General features: G+C 44.2%; 1 protein-coding gene across 1 annotated transcript in view; it reads left to right on the top strand.

Annotated features, from left to right (window-relative positions):
- IQCH (IQ motif containing H) overlaps nucleotides 1-19,152 on the top strand; it is a 219,174-nt gene extending 200,022 nt beyond the window's left edge. The window contains exons 18-21 of the mRNA XM_073618288.1: nucleotides 1,497-1,622; nucleotides 4,902-4,963; nucleotides 10,286-10,394; nucleotides 15,728-19,152. Coding sequence (XP_073474389.1) covers nucleotides 1,497-1,622; nucleotides 4,902-4,963; nucleotides 10,286-10,394; nucleotides 15,728-15,796 — 366 coding nt within the window. The 3' untranslated portion in view covers nucleotides 15,797-19,152. The remainder of the gene's footprint in view (nucleotides 1-1,496; nucleotides 1,623-4,901; nucleotides 4,964-10,285; nucleotides 10,395-15,727) is intronic.
- Nucleotides 19,153-21,233: the final 2,081 nt, after the last annotated feature.

Genomic DNA, 21,233 nt, shown 5'->3' with positions numbered 1-21,233 from the left:
TATACACAGAACCCCCAAACATTATATATGTTTTTTTGTTTTTTTTTTAGCAGAGACCCTAGAGAATAAAATGTAAAATGGCGGTCATTGCAACTTTTTATCTTGCACGGTATTTGCGCAGCAATTTTTCAAACGTGTTTAAAAAAATATATAAAAAGTTTCATGCATTAAAAACAAAAAAATAAATAAAAAAACCCAGTAAAGTTAGCCCGATTTTTTTTTTTGCATAATGTGAAAGATGATGTTACGTCGAGTAAATAGATACCTAACATGTCACGCTTTAAATTGCACGCACTCGTGGAATGGCGCCAAACTTTGGTGCGTAAAAAATCCCCATAGGCGACGCTTTAAAAATTTTTCAATTTTTTGAGTTACAGAGGAGGTATCGGATTAGAATTATTGCTCTCGCTCTGACGTTTGCGGTGATATCTCACATGTGTGGTTCGAACGCCGTTGACATATGTGGGCGCGACTTACATATGCGTTCGCTTCTTCTCTACTGTCTATCAGTGTTCATCAGTGCCACCTACCAGTGCCCATCAGTGCCACCTATTAGTGCCTATCAGTGCTTCTAATTAGTGCCCTCCAGTGCTGAAAATCAGTGCCCACCAGTGCCACCTATCAGTGCCACCTACAATGCCCATCAGTGCCACCTATTAGTGCCACCTATCAGTGCCCATCAGTGCTTCTAATTAGTGCCCTCCAGTGCTGAAAATCAGTGCCCACCAGTGCCACCTATCAGTGCCACCTACAATGCCCATCAGTGCCACCTATTAGTGCCACCTATCAGTGCCCATCAGTGCTTCTAATTAGTGCCATCCAGTGCTGAAAATCAGTGCCCACCAGTGCCACCTATCAGTGCCACCTACAATGCCCATCAGTGCCACCTATTAGTGCCACCTCTCCACGCCACCTATCAGTGCAGCCTCATAAGTGCTTCTTGATCAGTGCACACAAGCCTAGCCTCATCGGTGCCCATCAGTGCTGCCAATCAGTGCCACCTACCAGTGCCCATCAGTGTTGCCTATTAGTGCCACCTCTCTGTGCCACCTATCAGTGCCACCTATTAGTGCCACCTCTCCATGCCACCTATCAGTGCCACATCATCAGTGCGACCTCATCAGTGTCCATCAGTGAAGGAGAAAAATTACCCGTTTGCTAAATTTTGTAACAAAATATGAAAAACCTTGGGCTTTTTGTTGGGCTTTTTTTGTTTAGCAAAAAATTTAAAAAACGCAGCGGTGATTACATTCCACCAAAAGAAAGTTCTATTTGTGTGAAAAAAATTATAAAAATGTCATTTGTGTACAGCGATGTATGACTGCGCAATTTTTATTCAAAGTGTGACGGCGCTGGCAATTGGCCTGGGCAGGAAGGGGGTGTTTAGTGCCCAGTAAGCAAGTGGTTAAAAACTCTTCTACATAACGCATTGTAAGAAAACGGAGTCCTCTTAAAATGTCCTCCCCCTGCTGAGGAATTCTGTGTTTTGTTCTCAGACCCCCCGACTTTGCAGCCGAGTCGCCGTCCTCAGCACACGTCTGATCCACACAAACCTATCGCTGGTGTATTACAACGTCTTCTTCCAGATGTGCAAAGCCCACGGCATCGGGTATGATGTGAAGGTAAGACCGAAACTACAATAGTTCTAGGTGTGCTCAGTGTTCCCGAGCAACCTATTATATGTACCCGAGCAACCTATTATATGTTCCCGAGCAACCTATTATATGTTCCCGAGCGACCTATTATATGTACCCGAGCAACCTATTATATGTTCCCGAGCGACCTATTATGTGTTCCCGAGCAATCTATTATATGTTCCCGAGTGACCTATTATATGTACCCGAGCAACCTATTATATGTTCCCGAGCAACCTATTATATGTTCCCCGAGCAACCTATTACCGTATATACTCAAGTATAAGTCGAGTTTTTCAGCACATTTTTTTGTGCTGAAAGTGCCCCCCTCGACTTATACTCGAGTCAAGCACTTTTATGCAGAAAAAAAATTTCATTTTCCGAACTGACTTTGGGGAACTGTATCTCGGGGCCACGTGGTGCTAGGAACCCCAAATTTAGAGTGCAAACCCAGTGGAACTGGTACCATAACATATCCAAAGCTGGGGCTCCTAGCACCAAGTGGCCCCAAGATACGGGGCCCCAAAGCCGGTTTGGAAAATGTCATTTTCTGCTGCAGAAAAGTGCTTGACATTTTCTGAACCGATTTTTGGGGCCCTGTATCTCGGGGCCACTTGATGCTAAAAACCCCAGCTTTGGATATTTTATGGTGCTATTTCCACTGGGTTTGCACACCAAATTTGGGGTTCCTAGCACTAAGTTGCCCCAAGATACAGGGCCCCAAATTTGGTCAACTGTTGTCCATCTGCAGCAATGTCATTTCGGGACACTTTGGGTTCAGAGACCCCAAATTTTGGCTGCAGCTAGGGGGCATCTAGGAACCCTTAACTACCGAGTTTGAAGTTCAGGGGACCTATGGCTGCAAATGGGCACAGTGAGGCTGCAAATGGGCACAGTGATGCTGCAAATGGGCACAGTGATGCTGCAAATGGGCATTGTTGACCCTCTTTTCCACTTACAGTAGCTGCGCATTTCTCACCCTCGTCTTATACTCGGGTCAATAAGTTTTTCCCATTTTTTTGTGGTAAATTAGGGCCTCGACTTATACTCGAGTATATACGGTATATGTTCCGGAGCACACCTGACATTTGGATGAAATGCTTTCAAATACATATATATATATATATACACACACTATATTACCAAAAGTATTGGGACGCCTGCCTCTACACACACATGAACTTGAATGACATCCCAGTCTTAGTCCGTAGGGTTCAATATTGAGTTGGCTCCGCCCTTTGCAGCTATAACAGCTTCAACTCTTCTGGGAAGGACATCCACAAGGTTTAGGAGTGTGTCTATGGGAATGTTTGACCATTCTTCCAGAAGCGCATTTGTGAGGTCAGGCACTGATGGATGAGAAGGCCTGGCTCGCAGTCTCCACTCTAATTCATCCCAAAGGTGTTCTATCGGGTTGAGGTCAGGACTCTGTGCAGACCAGTCAAGTGCCTCCACCGCAAACTCACTCATCCATGTCTTTATAGACCTTGCTTTGTGATTAGAGTAAATTAAGGGTTAATAAGGGGTTACACAGAGGAACATTTAATAATTTTTTTTTTTGTTTGCTTTGTTACTTGACAGGTTGCTTTAACCACTTCAGCCCCGGAAGGTTTTACGCCCTTCCTGACCAGAGCACTATTTACAATTTGGCACTGCGTCGCTTTAATTGGTAATTGCTCGGTTGTGCGACGCTGTACCCAAACAAAATTTGCGTTCTTTTTTTCCCACAAATAGAGCTTTCTTTTGGTGGTATTTGATCACCTCTGCGTTTTTTATTTTTTGCGCTATAAACAAAAAAAGAGCGACAATTTTGAAAAAGATATATATGTTTTTTATTTTTTCCTTTAATAAATATCCCCAAAAATGTTTTTAAAAATAAATTTCTTCATCAGTTTAAGCCGATATGTATCCTTCTACATATTTTTGGTAAAAATAAATCCCAATAAGTGTATATTGATTGGTTTGCACAAAAGTTATAGCGTCTACAAACTATGGGAATAATTTATGGCATTTTTATTATTATTATTAATTTTTTACTAGTAATAGCGGTGATCTGCAATTTTTAGCAGTATTGCGATGGACAGATCGCACACTTTTGCACATTTTTGGGTCAAAAGTGTGCCCAAAATACAGTTAGAACACACTGATTACTGTGTAAATGACACTGGTAAGGAAGGGGTTAACACTTGGGGGTGATCAAGGGGTTAAATGTGTTCCCTCTCTGTGTTCTAACTGTATGGGGATAGGACTGAGTAGGAGAGGAGACATATCGCTGTTCCTACTTACTAGGAACAAACAACATGTCTCCTCTCCTCTGACAGCACAGGGAGTTGTGTTTACACACACAAATCCTTGTGCTGGCACTCGTGCATGCAATCGCCGCCGGCCACGCGCATTGGGTCCCCCGCCTTGAAGCAGGCGCGCGCCCCTCTGGCAGCTCTTAAAGAACCCCGTACCCTTACGGGGTTTCACGCAGGGGAGCCATTCTGCCCCTGTAAATACACATGAGGCAGTCAGGAACCGGTTAAACTGACTTCATCTGCAGATCAAAGTTCAACCCTTTGATCTGTAGATGAAGAAAAACGGTAAGATACAAAAAGAAGTTGTTGTTTTTTTATCTTTCGGCTGAGCAATGTTGTTGATAAACAATGCCTGGCTGCTTTTTTTTTTTTTGACAGCTCCAATTCCCGGGACTTCAGTTTACACTTCAGCTGTCAACGGGGGAACCCCACTGACAGCTGAATGAGTCATCGGTTGTTAAGAACGTGGCGGCCCCCCCGCTCCATAACAACCGATAATTGTCGGCTTTTTTTTTCTTTTACATTTCAGCTGTCAGTGGGGGGGAATCCCGCTGACAGCTGAAAGAATCGATCCTGAAAGTATCGGTTTCAGGTATTGGAGCATTTGCATAAGTAATCAATACTCAGTATCGGCACAGACACCGGTATCGGTGCATTCCTAGTTTTAATAATTCTGTGGCCCCCCAATAATGATCCTTGTTAAACGAGGGTCCATGTGGAATATTACCTGGAGACAGTCGGCGCTTATCTTCTGTGTAAATACATTTTCTCCCAGTCTCCCAAATCTTTGCACATACAGAATGTTAGCAGAGCGGTGGACGATCGTCTTATAGAACAGGCAGGAAATCAACTCTTCACCTTTGACATCGTTCTTTATGTAAAATGGCAGCATGTGGTCTTAGGAAGTTAATAAATATTGACTGATTAATTCACTCAGATTTTATCCCGTTTTCCTCTGATTTATCAGGAGAAGCAAGGTACGGCGTTCATACTGCTGGAGAACCTGAGAAGACATCAAATAGGAATGCTGTGAGTATGTCTGTGGAGCACTTCTGTACTATGATCTGATTGGTCAGAGGAGAGCCCAGGCTATCCATCCCATCCCATCCATCCATCCATCCATCCCATCCCATCCATCCCATCCATCCATTTATTTAATCTATCCCATCCATCCATTTATTCATCCATCCCATCCCATCCATCCATTTATCCATCCATCCCATCCCATCCATCCATCCCATCCCATCCATCCATTTATCCATCCATTCATCCTATCCATCCATTTATCCCATCCATCCATTTATCCATCTATCCCATCCCATCCATCCATTTATCCATCCATCCATCCATCCACCCATCATCCATTTATCCATCTATTTGTCCATCCCTCCACCAATCAATTTATCCATCCATCCCATCATATTCACCCATCAATTTATCCTTCCATCCATCCCATCATATCCATTAGACATGTGCAATTCGTTTAGTTCCGAATTCGTTTTTTAACGAATTTTGACAAATTCGTTAATTCCGAAATTTCAGAATTTCCGAATTTTTTAATTTCCGATATTCCAAATTTTTCAATTTCCGAATTTCTGAAAATTCGAAATTTCGGAAATTCGAAATTTAGGAAATTCGAAATTTCAGAAATTCGAAATTAGGAAATTCGGACATTTGAAAATCCTAAAATAAGAATGAAAATCTGAAAATTCAAAAGAATGAAAATTCGAAAACCCGAAAATCTGAAATAATAACTAATAATAACTATTAAATTATAGGTTTTGGAATCTCCTTTCAAATTTGGCTGTTAGTGAACGTAACGAATACGAATTTGTCCAAAGTTACGAATTATCTGAAATAACAAATGCCGCATCTAAAGGAATACGTAAGAAACGTAACAATCTAATAATAATAAATAACAATAATAATAATAAAACCTTTTTTATTATTATGATTTATTATTAATTTGTTCCATTCCAACCGTTTAGATATGACATTCGGATAATTCGTAACTTCAGATAAATTTGTATTCGTTACGTTCACCAACAGCCAAATTTGAAAGGAAATTCCAATACCTAGAAGTTAATAGTTAGTTATTATTAATTAGTTATTATTTTGAATTTTACTGATTTTTCTTTCTTTTTTTCGGATTTTCAAATTTTTGAATTTCCAAATTTTCGAATTCCGAAAATCCGGAAAATTGGGAAATTCAAAATACGGAAATGTGAACATTCGGAATTGGGAAATTTGAAATTCGGAAATCCGAGAGATCGAAATTTGGAAATACGGAAATCCGAAAATTCGAAATTCGAAAATTTGATAATCCGAATTTTTGGATTTCCGAATTTTAGAAATTTTTGAATTTCCGAAAAAAAGCAAAGAAACGAAAATGAACAGATTTTTTGTCAGTGCACATGTCTAATATCCATTTATCCATCCATCAATTTATCCATCCATCCCATCATATCCATCCATCCACCCATCCATTTATCCATCCATCCATCCATTCCACCCCATCCCATCTATCCCCTCCCTCCCTCCCCATCCATCCATCGTCCGGCTCATACTGGGGTTGAATTAACAAAGGCAAATAGACTGTTCACTTTGCAAGGCGATTTTGCCATAGCTTGGTGAATGCGGTGACAATTCAATGCAAAGTCTCTATTAAACAATCGTGTGCAAAGAAAAAAGAAAACAGTTTTTATTTGCAGAGGATTTAATGATGGAAGTCAGCTGAGCCTCTCACCGTATTCACTAAGCTAAAGGAAAATTCCCTCTCAAAGTGAAAAGGCTGGCTTTGGAAAATCGACCCCACTACATCTATCGGCAAAGAGCTACTGCCGGGTGAATACAATTTTCAGAAGGCGGTAATCGAAATAAAAATTGCTCGCTTAGTTCAGACACTCTGAGGCTGTAGTAAATACTTGTCGGTCCCTTTGCATCCAAAGACTCATTGATTTGAAAAAGATGAGACAGACTGCAAATGTTGCCATTGTACAATGACATCTACATGCTGTTAGACCTGGAACAGAGCTGGTTATGGTTGGGCTTGTGCCACAGTCATCAATTATTAAAACTGCATGGCTTATATAAGGAAGATTTATGTTTGCTCCCTTATTTAGCTTTATTAACTTTGGCAGATGTCCGACCCCACGCCTGGTCCCCCAGTTTCTACGTGTATATATATGTATACTACAGCTGTATAGTTGTTACATTTCTCTTAAAGCGGAAATAAACTCTCCTCTCCTTAAAGTGGTAGTAAAGGCCTTTGGTAATGTTTTACCTACTGGTAAGTCTATAATAAGGCTTACCTACAGGTAGCGTAAATATCTCCTAAATGTGCGCCGTTTAGGAGATGTTTACTTGTGCAGCTGCCAGTGACATCACCGGCGCATGCGTTCTGATGGAATGGAATACCCATGCTGTTCCTTCAGAAACCTGTTCCGTAAACAGTGGTGCCATCGCAGGTCAGCCAATCAAAGGACCAGAGCCTGCGAACCCAAAGGGAGACCAGGTGAAGATAGAAGCCCTGTCAGCAGTAACAGCATGCTTCTGGAGGGTTTTGTTTTGAGGTAAGTTTCACATAACGCGCTAAATGCAACCTTCTGTCCCCCGACTTCTGGCTGGGGCTCCTCTGACCCCTGGTTGAGACCTACTATCCCCTGACTCCTGGCTGGGGCTCCTCAGACCCCTGGGTGAGACCTTCTGTCCCCTTACTCATGACTAGAGCTCTTTTGACCCCTGGTTGAGACCTTCTGTCCCCTGACTCCTGGCTGGGGCTCCTCGGACCCCTGTGTGAGACCTTCTGTCCCCTTACTCATGACTAGAGCTCTTCTGACCCCTGGGTGAGACTTTCTGGTCCCCTGACTCCTGTTTGGGGCTCCCCTAACTCCTGGTTGAAACCTTCTGTCCTCTGACTCCTGACTGAGGCTCCTCTGACCCCTGGTTGAGACCTTCTGTCCCCCGACTCCTGGCTGGGGCTCCCCTGACCCCTGGCTGAGACCTTCTGTCCTCTGACACCTGGCTGGGAATCCTCTGACCGCTGGATGAGACCTTCTGTCCCCTTACTCCTGACTAGAGCTCTTCTGACCCCTGGGTGAGACCTTCTGTCCCCTGACTCCTGACTGGAGCTCTTCTGACCCCTGGGTGAGACCTTCTGTCCCCTGACTGGGGTTCTTCTGACCCCTGGGTAAGACCTTCTGTCCTCTGACTGGAGCTTCTCTGACCCCTGGGTGAGGCCTTCTGTCCCCTTATTCCTGACTACAGCTCTTCTGACCCCTGGGTGAGACTTTCTGGTCCCCGACTCCTTGCTGGAGCGCCTCTGACCCCTGGGTGAGATCTTCCGTCCCCTGACTCCTGGCTGGGGCTCCCCTGACCCCTGGTTGAGACCTTCTGTCCTCTGACTGCTAGTTGGGGCTCCCCTAACCACTGGTTGAGACCTTCTGTCCTCTGACTCCTGACTGAGGCTCCTCTGACCCCTGGTTGAGACCTTTTGTCCCCCGACTCCTGGCTGGGGCTTACTGACCCCTGGTTGAGACCTTATGTCCTCTGACTCCTGGCTGGGGCTCCTCTGACCCCTAGGTGAGACCTTCTGTCTCCAAATTGGGAACCCTGAGCTATCCTTGGGCTTGAGTATAAAACAACCCTGCACACCTGTGTAATCAGGCTGCAGACACCTAGTAAAATCTGGAAACAAGATTGAAGGTTCTGTCCCACCCATGACACTCTGGAACCTTCAAGCTCCAGGCCCCAATCTGGGACTACAGAATCCAGAGAAAAAACAAAAATACACCTTTCTCTGCTCAGAAAGAATAGTCTGGAACCTCACATCGAGGCCTAATGAGAATCCTGTGTCATTTTCTCCTACATTATGTAGATACTTTCCAGCACACCAAGGATCAGCACAAGGTGGCGTCCAAACGGTTTAGTTTATTGCATGATAACAACACAAAGAGGTGCAACGTTTAAATTTAAGTTTTATCACATGCCTGACGAAGGGGTCCTGCGTGACTCTGAAACGTTACACCTCTTTGTGTTGTGATCATGCAATAAACTAAACTGTTTGGACGCCACTTTGTGCTGATCCTTGGTGTGCTGGCAGGTATCTACATTGTGACTTGAACCCGTATCCAACTGGTTGTTGCTGCAGCACCCAACCTTTAGAGCTTATACCAGGAACGTGTGCGATGGGAATATGAAACATTTTCTCCTACATTGTCACAGTGGCGGGGCATCACATTGTCACAGTGGCGGGGCCTCACATTGTCACAGTGGCGGGGCCTCACATTGTCACAGTGGCGGGGCTTCACATTGTCACAGGGGCAGGGCCTCACATTGTCACAGTAGCGGGGCCTCACATTGTCACAGTGGCGGGGTCTCACATTGTCACAGTGGCGGGGCCTCACATTGTCACAGTGGCGGGGTCTCACATTGTCACAGTGGCGGGGTCTCACATTGTCACAGTGGCGGGGTCCTCACATTGTCACAGGGGCGGGGCCTCACATTGTCACAGTGGCAGGGCCTCACATTGTCACAGTGGCAGGGCCTCACATTGTCACAGTGGCGGGGCTTCACATTGTCACAGGGGCAGGGCCTCACATTGTCACAGTAGCGGGGCCTCACATTGTCACAGTGGCGGGGTCTCACATTGTCACAGTGGCGGGGCTTCACATTGTCACAGGGGCAGGGCCTCACATTGTCACAGTAGCGGGGCCTCACATTGTCACAGTGGCGGGGCCTCACATTGTCACAGTGGCGGGGCTTCACATTGTCACAGGGGCAGGGCCTCACATTGTCACAGTAGCGGGGCCTCACATTGTCACAGTGGCGGGGTCTCACATTGTCACAGTGGCGGGGTCCTCACATTGTCACAGGGGCGGGGCCTCACATTGTCACAGTAGCGGGGCCTCACATTGTCACAGTGGTGGGGCCTCACATTGTCACAGGGGCGGGGTCTCACATTGTCACAGTGGTGGGGCCTCACATTGTCACAGTGGCGGGGTCTCACATTGTCACAGTGGTGGGGCCTCACATTGTCACACAAGAGAACAATGTAAAAAATATCCATACCTGAAATTCTTCTCTAACTATTGTAGGTTCATTCGGTGGTCAGTAACATGTAAATGAGCACTAAAAACTGTACTTAATAAGGAGCTCAATGATCCAAATGTAAATAACATAATTGAGATTAAATAACATATCATAACTTGATTGGTATGGCGTGCAATGCGTGGACGGATATTTCAATGCAGGTCTACTAATAGCACGGCAGACATAAACATGTTTGAGATTGAACGGTAAATGAACGCGTCTTCCAACCCTGACCTGCTTCTCTCTGAATCTCATTACAAGGAGCATCGCCGAGGACCTCCAGGGAGCTCTGATGACCTTTGCTCGCAATCTGTTCATCATCCATCAAGAAATATCTGCGCCCAAAATGCAGGGAGAAACTAATTTCAAGGTGAGCTGTTAATTAACTAACGATTTCAGCTCTGTTTCACAAGTCAGTTGGTAAGGGAAGTGGACAGGAGAGCTCCATTCATTATGGAAGCATCGCTCTGGTTCTGGTAATTACTGTCCTACAAGAGAAACGGGCAGTTAATGATCGGCACGAGGTTCCTATCACTGGGAGGATTCCATGGAACAATCATATGATTTATACAGGGAGGTCACCTGCATCAATAGGAAACTGCTAATAGATGACATGTGTATAGGACATTAAATCGTATGTACAAAACAATTTACATTGGAAACACGACTATGCAAAACGATCCAAATTTACACGCATGATCGAGAAATAAAAGGGGGAAAAAACTGAATAAAAAAATAGCTTGACCCCTTTTGCTGTCACAGCTGTTTTACGTTTTTTGCGCACATTTAAAGTGATTCTAAATGTTTAGTTTATTTTTTTTTTCTAAAATAATACATTTCTCATACTTAGCTGCTCTGTGCAATGGTTTTACACAGAGCAGCCCTGATCCTCCTCTTTTGGGGTCCCTCGCCAGCGCTCCTGGCAGGGAATGCATAAACCGCTTCAGCCCCGGAAGATTTGGCTGTTGAATGACCAGGCTACTTTTTGCGTCGCTTTAACTGACAAGTGCGCGGTTGTGGGACGTTGCACCCAAACAAAATTGACGTCCTTTTCTTCCCACAAATAGAGCTTTCTTTTGGTGGTAGTTGATCATCTCTGCGTTTTTTATTTTTTGCGCTATAAACAAAAAAAGAGCGACAATTTTGAAAAAAACAGAATATTTTGTACATTTTGCTATGATAAATATCCCCTTTTTTTTTTGAAAAAAAGCAAATTTTTTCTCAGTTTAGGACGATACGTATTCTTCTACATATTTTTGGTAATAAAAATCGCAATAAGCGTATATTGATTGGTTTGCACAAAAGTTATAGCGTCTACAAAATAGGGGATAGATTTAGAGCATTTTTATTATTTTTTTTTTTTTACTAGTAATGGCGGCGATCTGCGATTTTTATCGGGACTGCGACATTATGGCGGACACATCGGACACTTTTGACACATTTTTAGGATCATTGTCATTTAAACAGTGATCTGTGCTATAAAAATGCACTGATTACTGTAAAAATGTCACTGGCAGGGAAGGGGTTAACACTAGGGGGCGATCAAGGGGTTAAGTGTGTTCCCTCTCTATGTTCTAACTGAAGGGGGGGAGGGGACTGTGTAGGGGAGATGACAGATTGCTGTTCATACTTTGTATGAACAGACTGTCAATCTCTTCTCCCCTCAGAGATCCGGAAACTGTGGGGTTGATTTACTAAAACTGGAGCACTCAGAATCTGGTGCAGCTGTGCATGGGAGCCAATCAGCTTTCAAATTCAGCTTGTTCAATTAAGCTTTGGCAATAAAACCTGGAAGCTGATTGGTTTCTATGCAGATTTTGCCCTCTCCAGGTTTAGTAAATCAACCCCTGTGTGTTTATACACACAGATCCCGGTTCTCGGTGTGTCATCGTGACCGCCGGGCACTCACATCGGCTCCGGGGGCGAGCAGCGGGCGAGCGCCTCCAGTGGCCACAGGGTGAAGCGTCATAACATAACGTTGTTCCGCCCAGCCGTGCCATTGGTCGGCAATTGCCCCCCCCCACGAAAAATTAAAAGTCAGCAAATCTTACCTGTCCAGGGTTCCCGCAATGTTGGCACCCCAGCCAATTTTCCTTGTAAGAGAAACCGCCAGTGAAGCTGGAGGAGGGGGGGCTGAACTTCTGAGAGACAACGCCGTGGCGCTGTCTCCCGGAAGTGGGGAAGGGTACCTGTCAAAAACTGTTTCCCCCCCAAATGTGGCACCGGGGGAGGGGGGAGATAAGTGGAGGTTCCACTTTTGGGTGGAACTCCGCTTTAAGGTGAAGGAGGGAGAGTGAGGAGGGGGAGAGAGCAGTGCCGCTGCTCTTGGGCATATAACTGGCCCGAGATGGGGCTCAGGTAAGTATTTAGGGAAGGCGGGGTGGGGGGAGCTGGACCTATAAAGTTTTTTACCTTAAAGGAGAGGTCCAGCCTGGGCTCATTCGGCTGGGCTTCTCCTATGGGTGACAGGAGTGCAATTCGCTTTGCACTCCTGTGCCCCGTTTTCAGCAAAGAATGGTCTGAAGTCCGACTTCGGAAGTCTGGATCCGCCAGTTGCCTGGACTGATGGCTGTCTCAGCCTCTCAGCGAGCCGCTGAGAGGCTGAGATGGCCGCTCCCCGCCCCTCCACAGCTCAGCGCTCCAATGCACGTGGAGGAGCAGAGCAGGAGAGCTGCTGACTGACAGGCAGCAGCTCTCCACTCGGGGAGGTGAGAGAACCGAGCTATTGGCGTGTTCGGTGGATCGGTTCTCAGTGAAGAGGCGGAGGGGGACAGATGCAGCATCCACCTAGGTAAGTATGAATATGGGAAAAAAAATCCCATACTTCTCTTTTTCTGCAGAGAATGCATTAAAGTGGTAGTAAAGTGGATTTGTTTATGTTTTACCTACAGGTAAGCCTATAATAAAGCAGAGGAGACATCCAGGGTCTAATAGACCCTAAATGTCTAAATAGAGAACATGTCACCTCTATGCTGTCACATAGGGGCTATTGGTCCCCTATGTGGTAGCAATAAAAGTTATGTAAAAAAAATAAAGAATAAAAAAATAGTAAAAAAAAAAATATTTTTTAAACATTTAAAGAGACACATAAAAAGAAACATTTTAGAGCCCCCCCCCCACACACACACACATACAGAAATGCATGCGCTTTGGGGCCTACGATTGCCCTACACATGATAGGTATCACCATGCACATTGGAGTGAGAACAATAATTCTAGCATCAGGACCCCTGCATAACACTAAACTGATGCCCTGTAGGGGCTTTAAAGCATTGCCTATGAAAAAATATAGGATACTGAAATACAGGAGTTGTGCTGCTAGAATTATAGAATTCATAATCTTCGGATTAGGAGAAGTCCAACCAATAAAACCATGTTTTGGTGAATATACTGGTGGTCCCTTTAAGGGAGCTAGTTAAAGTGATTGTGAAGTCTTGTTTTTTTTTTTTTTTGTTCTATTAAAATAACAAACATATTATACTTACCTGCTCTGTGCAGTTGGTTTTGCACAGAGAAGCCTGGATCCTCCTCTTCTCGGGTCCCTGGCTGGAGCTCCTAGCCCCTCCCTCCTGTTGAGTGCCCCCACAGCAAGCAGCTTGCTATGGGGGGGCACCCGAGCCGAGCTGCAGCTCCGTGTGTTTATTGAGACACAGAGCCGCGGTTCAGCCCCCGCCTCCTCTCTCTCCTCATTGGCTAACTGAGTTTGATTGACAGCAGCGGGAACCAATGGCGCCTCTACAGTGTTTTAGCCAGTCAGGAGGGAGAGTCCTGGACGGCCGAGGCACTCGTGGACATCGCTGGATTGAGAGGGGGCTCAGGTAAGTATTAGAGGGGCTGCTGCACACAAAAGGCTTTTTATCTTAATGCATAGAATGCACCTTCTGTGTTTATAACCCCTTTAAATCTTTCATCCACATGATGTCCTTAATGCGGCAAAACCTCTGTCGAATCGCAGGCAGTGAAGGAAATTTCCTACTCCCCTTTTTTTGCTTTATTTTTTATTATGTAGGGGACCAAACGTCCCTTATGTGATAGTATTTTGTTTAGACAAGTGCTCTTTATTAGGATGTCAGGGGTATCTTTTAAAGATTTGCTCCTCATGGGAGGGAACATCAAAGTGTTTGTTATATTATTTTGCTTCATAAATCCCAGATGTGAGTAAAGGTGTGTACAAACCACTTTACATACTGTACCTTCACATCAGTCCCTGCCCTTAAGAAGCTTACAATCTAAAGTCCTTATCTCACATACTGTACACACATTTGCATACTAGGGCCTGTTTAGACAGGAGCCACTAAACCTACCGGCATGTCTTCGGAGTGTGGGAGGAAACTGGAGTAGCCAGAGGAAACCCACGCAAACACAGGGCAAACATGCAAACTCCATGCATCACTGGCAGCACATCCTAAACCTAACTTCTGCTTTGCAGCACTAGGGTCATCGGTTCAAATCCCAATCATGGTTGGGATTTGAACCGATGACCCTAGTGCTGCAAGGCAGAAGTTTGGTTTAGGATGTGCTGCCAATGATCCTGAAGGAATCTATGGTAGCAGAGAAAGTTGGAATCGTCCTAATATGACCAAGTCTATAGTTTTGGGAGCTCAGGTCTGTCACAGTGTAAAGCTGGCCATACACTGTACAAATTTCAATTGGTTTAGTTCTGGCCAACATCCCTCAGCTAAAAATTTGAAGGAGCATGGCAGAAAACTGATGTCCAAAAAGTTGCTGTATCCAATCAGATGCGGCTGCTGTTCGGGTATTTTGATACCACATACTAAGCTAAGGGAAATTACCTGTGCAAAGGGAACTGCTTATTTGGCTTTAGTAAATCAGCCCCACTGTTGTAGTTTTGATTGTGTGGACGTCCGATTGATGGGCCAGTGAATGCTAAATATGGCTACACATTGGGGCTAATTTACTAAAACTTTAGGGTCCTTTCACACGGGCAGTCTGCGGACTTGCTCAGTAGGAATTGATCCGCTGATCCCCGCTGAGCAGGTGGACGACAGGTCCGTGTCCGCTCACTAGGCTGAGACAGACCTGTCAGTCCCGTTCTCCTCTATGGGGAGATTGGATGAAAACAGACCAACTGTCCGTTTTCATCTGATCCGCCAGACGGATGGAAAATAGGGTCACCATCCGTCTGGATTTCTCGGACAGGATCAGATCGGATAGCAGCGGGTGTCATTGGACATGTCCACGCTGACATCCGCCGTCCCCATAGTGTTGAATGGAGCGTCCAATCAGGTCCGCCTGAAAAACTGACAGGCGGACCTGATCAGAAAGCCCGTGTGAAAGGGCCCTTAGAGTGCAGAATCTGGTGCAGCTGTTCATGGTAGCCAATCAGCTTCTAATGCGCACTCTCCAATTTTAGTAAATCTCCCCCATTGTATTTTATAAGATTAGAGCCCTTGATTGCTTGCTATATTCTACACAAAGTTGCTTTTTCTTTTTTTGCATTTGAAAAAGTAGATTTGTAAAGACTTTGGAACATTTCAGTAATGTGTATCAGGTTTACATTTAATGGTCACCCCGAGATTTCTTATTGAGAGCAAGTGAGCATTGGTATGGAAATCACTGTAGATAACATGCCCCCTCCCCAGTACTATCTGCTGGTTATGTTTTGAATGAATGTCTTGTCTTTATAAATCCAGAGAGCAGCTCATTTTAGAGTTTACTGGTTATTGATTTTCTTCTGTGCAGGACTGCGTGCAAGAAATAGAGACGATTCTAGGTGTGACAGAAGAAAACAAGCTGGTGTTTGAGCAATAAAATCCCACCATACCCGGTATTCCAGCGGAGCTGAAGAACAATGGACGGCATACCTTCTGTTTCTGTATCTACTAAATGACAAGACCTTCTTCATATTGTTCCTCTAATAGCTGGGACTATAGATCTGCTAGGAACCTCAACCTTTATACCAGCCATTCCCAACCAGGGTTCTGTGGAACACTAAAGTGCCTACAGGGGTTGCTAGGGGTTCTTTGGTCAGTTTCCGCCTCTCAAATCAGTAACTGCAGACACCATATCTGCAGCTATCTGTAAAGGGGCAATTCTTCATAATGAGTGCCAATGTAAGGGACGTTCTTCCCACTGATCAACAGTGTAATATGGCCCTTCTCCAACAACCAGCAGTGCATTCGGGTCCTTCTTCCAATGACCACCAATCTAAGACAGTTTCTCCACTGACCCCTAATGTAGAGTAAGATTTTACAGACCACCGATGTAGGGTATGCTTTCACTGACCCCCAATGTAAAGTAGGCTTTCACTGACCCCAAGTGTAGGGTGGGCTTTTTACCGACCCCCAATGTAGGGTAGGTTTTCACTGACCCCCAGTGTCGGGTGGGCTTTCACTGACCCCCAGTGTCGGGTGGGCTTTCAGTGACCCCCAATGTAGGGTGGGCTTTCACTGATTACCAGTGTAGGGTAGGCATTCACTGACCCCCAATGTAGGGTAAGCTTTCACTGATCACCAATGTAGGGTAGGCTTTCACTGATCACCAATGTAGGGTAGGCTTTCAGTGACCCCCAATATAGGGTAGGTTTCTCAACTAGGGTTCCTCCAAAATTTGCTAGTGGGCACTTTCTGCCTCTCAGATCAATAAGTACAGAGACCAATGCTCTTTTTAGCTTTTGGTAAGGAGGGTATTCTTCCTTATCAGTGCCAATGTAAAAAAAAATTTTTCCCACTGATCACCAGTGTAATGGGGCCCTTCACCAATGACCAGCAATATATAAAAGTGCTTCTTCCACTGACTACCAATCTAAGTCGGCTTCTCCACTGACCCCCCATTGTTGGTTAAGCTTTCACTGACTACCAGTGTAGGGTAGGTTTTCACTAACCACCACTGTAGGGAGGCACTTCTCAGCTAGGGTTCCTCCACAAATTGCTAGTGTTTCCTTGAATAATAGTCACTTCCTGACTCTCAGATTAATAAGTACAGAGACCAATAATCTTTTTAGCTTTCTGTAAGACCCCCAAAGTATGGTAGGCCATGTAGAATAGACTTTCACTGACCCCAAATGTAGGGTAGACTTTCACTGACCAACAATGTAAGGAGGCATTTCTCTAAACTAGGGTTCCTCCAGAATTAGCTTGCGGTTCCTTGAGCAATGGGTAATTTCTACCTCTCAGATCAATAACTACAGAGACCAACAATATCAGTGTAAAACACATTCTTCCCACTGATCACCGGTGTAATAAGGCCCTTTTCCAATGACCACCAATATATAATAGATTTCTTCTTTCATTGACCACCAATCTAAGTCGGCTTCAATGAACACAAATGTAGGGTACAACTATCAATATTGTGAGCATTTCTTCACTTACAAACAATGTGAGGGAACACAACCATTTTTAATGACTATCTCTCGTTTTTTGACCAATACTATCATTATTGAAAATAATTTTGTTGAATAGAGCAGCTATGGGTGTCCTATATGCCAAGTGTGCCACATCTGTTATTCTTTTCTTCATTCTTATATCTTAACTCAGCCTTTTTCAACCTGGATGCCTTGAGGTTTCTTCAGGGGTGCCTTGGCAAAATGCCTAAAAAAAATTGCCCAAAAAAGTGTATACAAACCGGCGTGTAGATGAAGCCTGCCTTTTAGTTACACAAAGTCATAGGTTTTCATTGTGCACCATTGAAACCTTCTAGCTGCTGGCACCCTAACGACCATTGGCATAATTGGTTGATAATGAGGATGTCAGTGGCCTGCATAGCACACTTATTTGACCCCCCCTCCCCTGTCTCTCTCCTTAAGCCCCGGGGTCACATTAGCTGAGTGATGGAGAGAAGCTGAGGAAGAAGAGAAACATTGGAATACTAGTCAGTACCAGTTTGCAAAAGTGTACTTGCTGTGGAAGAATAAATCACTTCTAAGGTTGTAAAAGTGAAGTACTAATGCGCCGCTAAAATGTGTAAACAGAATATATAGTAAAGTGCTGAAGTGCAAAAAGATAAATATAAAGCAGCTGACTTCTGTAGTGTTGCCAGAACCAAGATATAGAGTGATAAATGGTGAAGAAGCGCTAAATGTCACTTCAAATATTCAAATAATAAAGTGCTAATAATATTCCTGAGTACCTCTGAATCAATCGTAGCAATGTAAAGTGCTAATAATAAAGTGCTAATAACAATATACAATAAATAATGTGCAAACTGGTGCAATAATAATAACAAAGTTATGGGCGTACCATAGGTGAGCACAACCAAACCACACACGTGAAACGAATCAGGGTAGAGAAGCACTACAGCAAAGAGACAACTTTTTAAAAAAGGAGCTGGTCGTGGAACTTGGTGTCTGTGGAGAAATAGCCTGGAGATTGCTGTGACCATCCGTTTAAGATCTACCCAAGGAGGAGGAAAAGGACATCTCTTGATCTATTGATGCACAACTAGACCCATTTGGGGTCTTTCCTTGAGGTGAGAGGCTACACACGACCGGTTTAGCCGTCGTAATAAACGCCGACGGAATTCCATTCAAGCAGTCTTGCCTACACATGGTCAACCCAAAGTCCAGAACGCGGTGACGTACAACACGACGGGACTAAAAAAAGGAAGTTCAATAGCCAGTAGCCAATAGCTTCCGTCTCGTACTTGCTTCAGAGCATGCGTCTTTTTTGGTCCATCGGACCAGCATACAGACAAGCGGTTTTACCGATAGGAATTGGAGTCTGTCGGAAAGATTTAGAACATTCTAGGTCCGTCAGATATTTCGAAAAAAAAAAGTCCGATGAGGCCTACACACGATCGGCATATACGATGAAAAGCTTCCGTCTGACTTTTTCTATCGGACAGTCCGCTCGTGTGTACGCGACATTACAGGGTGTGGATCGGAGAAAGGATTCTTATAAGTTATTAACTCTTCCTTGACGTATTTACCCGTATAGAGACTATTTGCTTAGCATCTGAAGATCCATCTGTCGACTTTGTGAACCTTATTATTTTGATGTCATTATCATTGCATTATTTTGCACATTTAGCCTTTTGGAATTACATCAGTCATCTTTGTGAATTATTTATTGGATGTTATTATTATTGCACCAGTTTGCACATTAACTATTATATATTGCTATTAGCACTTTATTATTAGCACTTTACATTGCTCTGATTGACTCAGAGGTACTCAGGAATATTATTAGAACTTTATTATTATAATTTTTGAAGTGACATTTAGCGTTGCTTCACCATTTATCACTCCATTTCTAAGGCTGGGTGTCCTACGTGTGTGGATGTTGCTGCTGCATTATGTAAAACTATTTGAATATTTTAGAACAGGGTGCCTCAAAACTGTCCATCATTTTTAAAGGGCGCCTTGACTAAAAAAAAAAGGTTAAGAAGCGCTGTCCTAACTCACACGTCATGAGCTGTAACTATAGTAATTATTAGCAGGGGTTCCCTGAGACCTCCCAGTTATTTCCAGGGTTCCTCCGTGTTTAAAAGGTTGGGAAAGGTTGCTTTATACACTGGAATTTCCAACTTCTGAAGACAACCTTTATATATTTGAGTTGTAATTGAAATGTTTTAAAAAAAAAAAAAATGAAGAAAACAAACAGACAGGACGGCCTTAACCACTTCAGCCCCGGAAAGGATTTATCCCCTTCCTGACCAGAGCTTTTTTTGTGATTCGGCACTGCGTCGCTTTAACTGACAATTGCGCGGTCGTTGCGGCGTTGCACCCAAACAAAATTGACGTCCTTTTTCCCCCACAAATAGAGCTTTCTTTTGGTGGTATTTGATCGCCTCTGCGGTTTTTATTTTTTGCGCTATAAACAAAAAAAGAGTGACAATTTTGGAAAAAAAGCAATATTTTTTAATTTTTGCTATAATAAATATCGCCCAAAAATATAAAAAAAAAATTTTTTTTTCCTCAGTTTAGGCCGATCGTATTCTTCTACATATTTTTAGTAAAAAAAAAACGCAATAAGCGTATATTGATTGGTTAGCGCAAAAGTTATAGCATCTACAAAATAGGGGATAGTTTTATGGCATTTTTATTATTAATTTTTTTTTATTAGTAATGGCGGCGACCTGCGATTTTTATAGTGACTGCGACATTATGGCGGAGCACATCAGACACTTTTGACACTATTTTGGGGCCATTGTCATTTATACAGCGATCAGTGCTATAAAAATGCATTGATTACTGTGTAAATGAATGAATGAACGAATGAATGACTTGTATAGTGCTGCAAATGCGAACTGAATCGCCTCAAGGCGCTTGGTCCATCCTGTGGATCCAGCTTGCTAGAAGAGGTAGGTCTTGAGTTTCTTCCTGAAGGCCTGATGGTTTTCTTCCATACGGATGTTGGTCGGTAGAATGTTCCATAGCCGTGGTCCTTGGACTGCGAATCTTCGTTCTCCCTTTGATTTGTAGCGGGATTTGGGAACATGGAGGAGGTTTTGGTGGGTTGATCGAAGACTGCGATTAGGTACGTAGCGTTTTATTTTCTCGCATAGGTATTGAGGCCGCGTTTCCATTTATGCATTTGTGGGTGAGGCAGAGGGTCTTGATTGTGATCCTTTATGGTTAGCCAATGTAGGCTCCTCAGGGATGGGGAAATGGATTCCCAGGGTTTTTTTCCTGTTATAAGTCTTGACACTGGCAGGGAAGGGGGTTAAACACTAGGGGCGATCAAGGGGTTAAGTGTGTCCTAGGGAGTGATTCTAACTGTGGGGGGGATGGGCTACTACTCACATGACAGCGATCACTGCTCCCAATGACAGGGAGCAGTGATCTCTGTCATGTCACTAGGCAGAACGGGGAAATGCCTTGTATACAAAGGCATCTCCCCATTCTTCTGCTCCGTGCCACGATCGCGGGCCCCCCGGCGGACATTGAGTCCGCGGGACCAGTGGTCACGAAGCACAAGGCGGGCGCGCGTGCGCCCACAATGCTGCTTCTTAAAGGGGACGTACCTGTACGCCCTTTTGTCCTCCTGTGCCATTCTGCCGACGTATATCGGCGTGCGGCGGTCAGGAAGGGGTTAAAGAACAGGCAGGGAATTGTATACACATAATTCTAACCACCATCCAGAGCCCATCTACAATTAACATGTAATTATCCCTTCCGTAATCTGAGGCAAGCGGGGGATTACCTGTAAAAAGCTCTACTAGATTATTTGCCTTGTATTGCTTACAGAAGGAATTCTCAAGATAATCCCAGCTAAAGGGAGATGTATTTTTAGGCTAAATGAGGACTTGG

The sequence above is a fragment of the Aquarana catesbeiana genome, linkage group LG03 (assembly GCF_042186555.1).
Source record: "Aquarana catesbeiana isolate 2022-GZ linkage group LG03, ASM4218655v1, whole genome shotgun sequence".
Taxonomy (NCBI): domain Eukaryota; kingdom Metazoa; phylum Chordata; class Amphibia; order Anura; family Ranidae; genus Aquarana; species Aquarana catesbeiana.
Note: the sequence above shows the minus strand (reverse complement) of the source record. Positions and strands in the feature narration are given on the sequence as shown.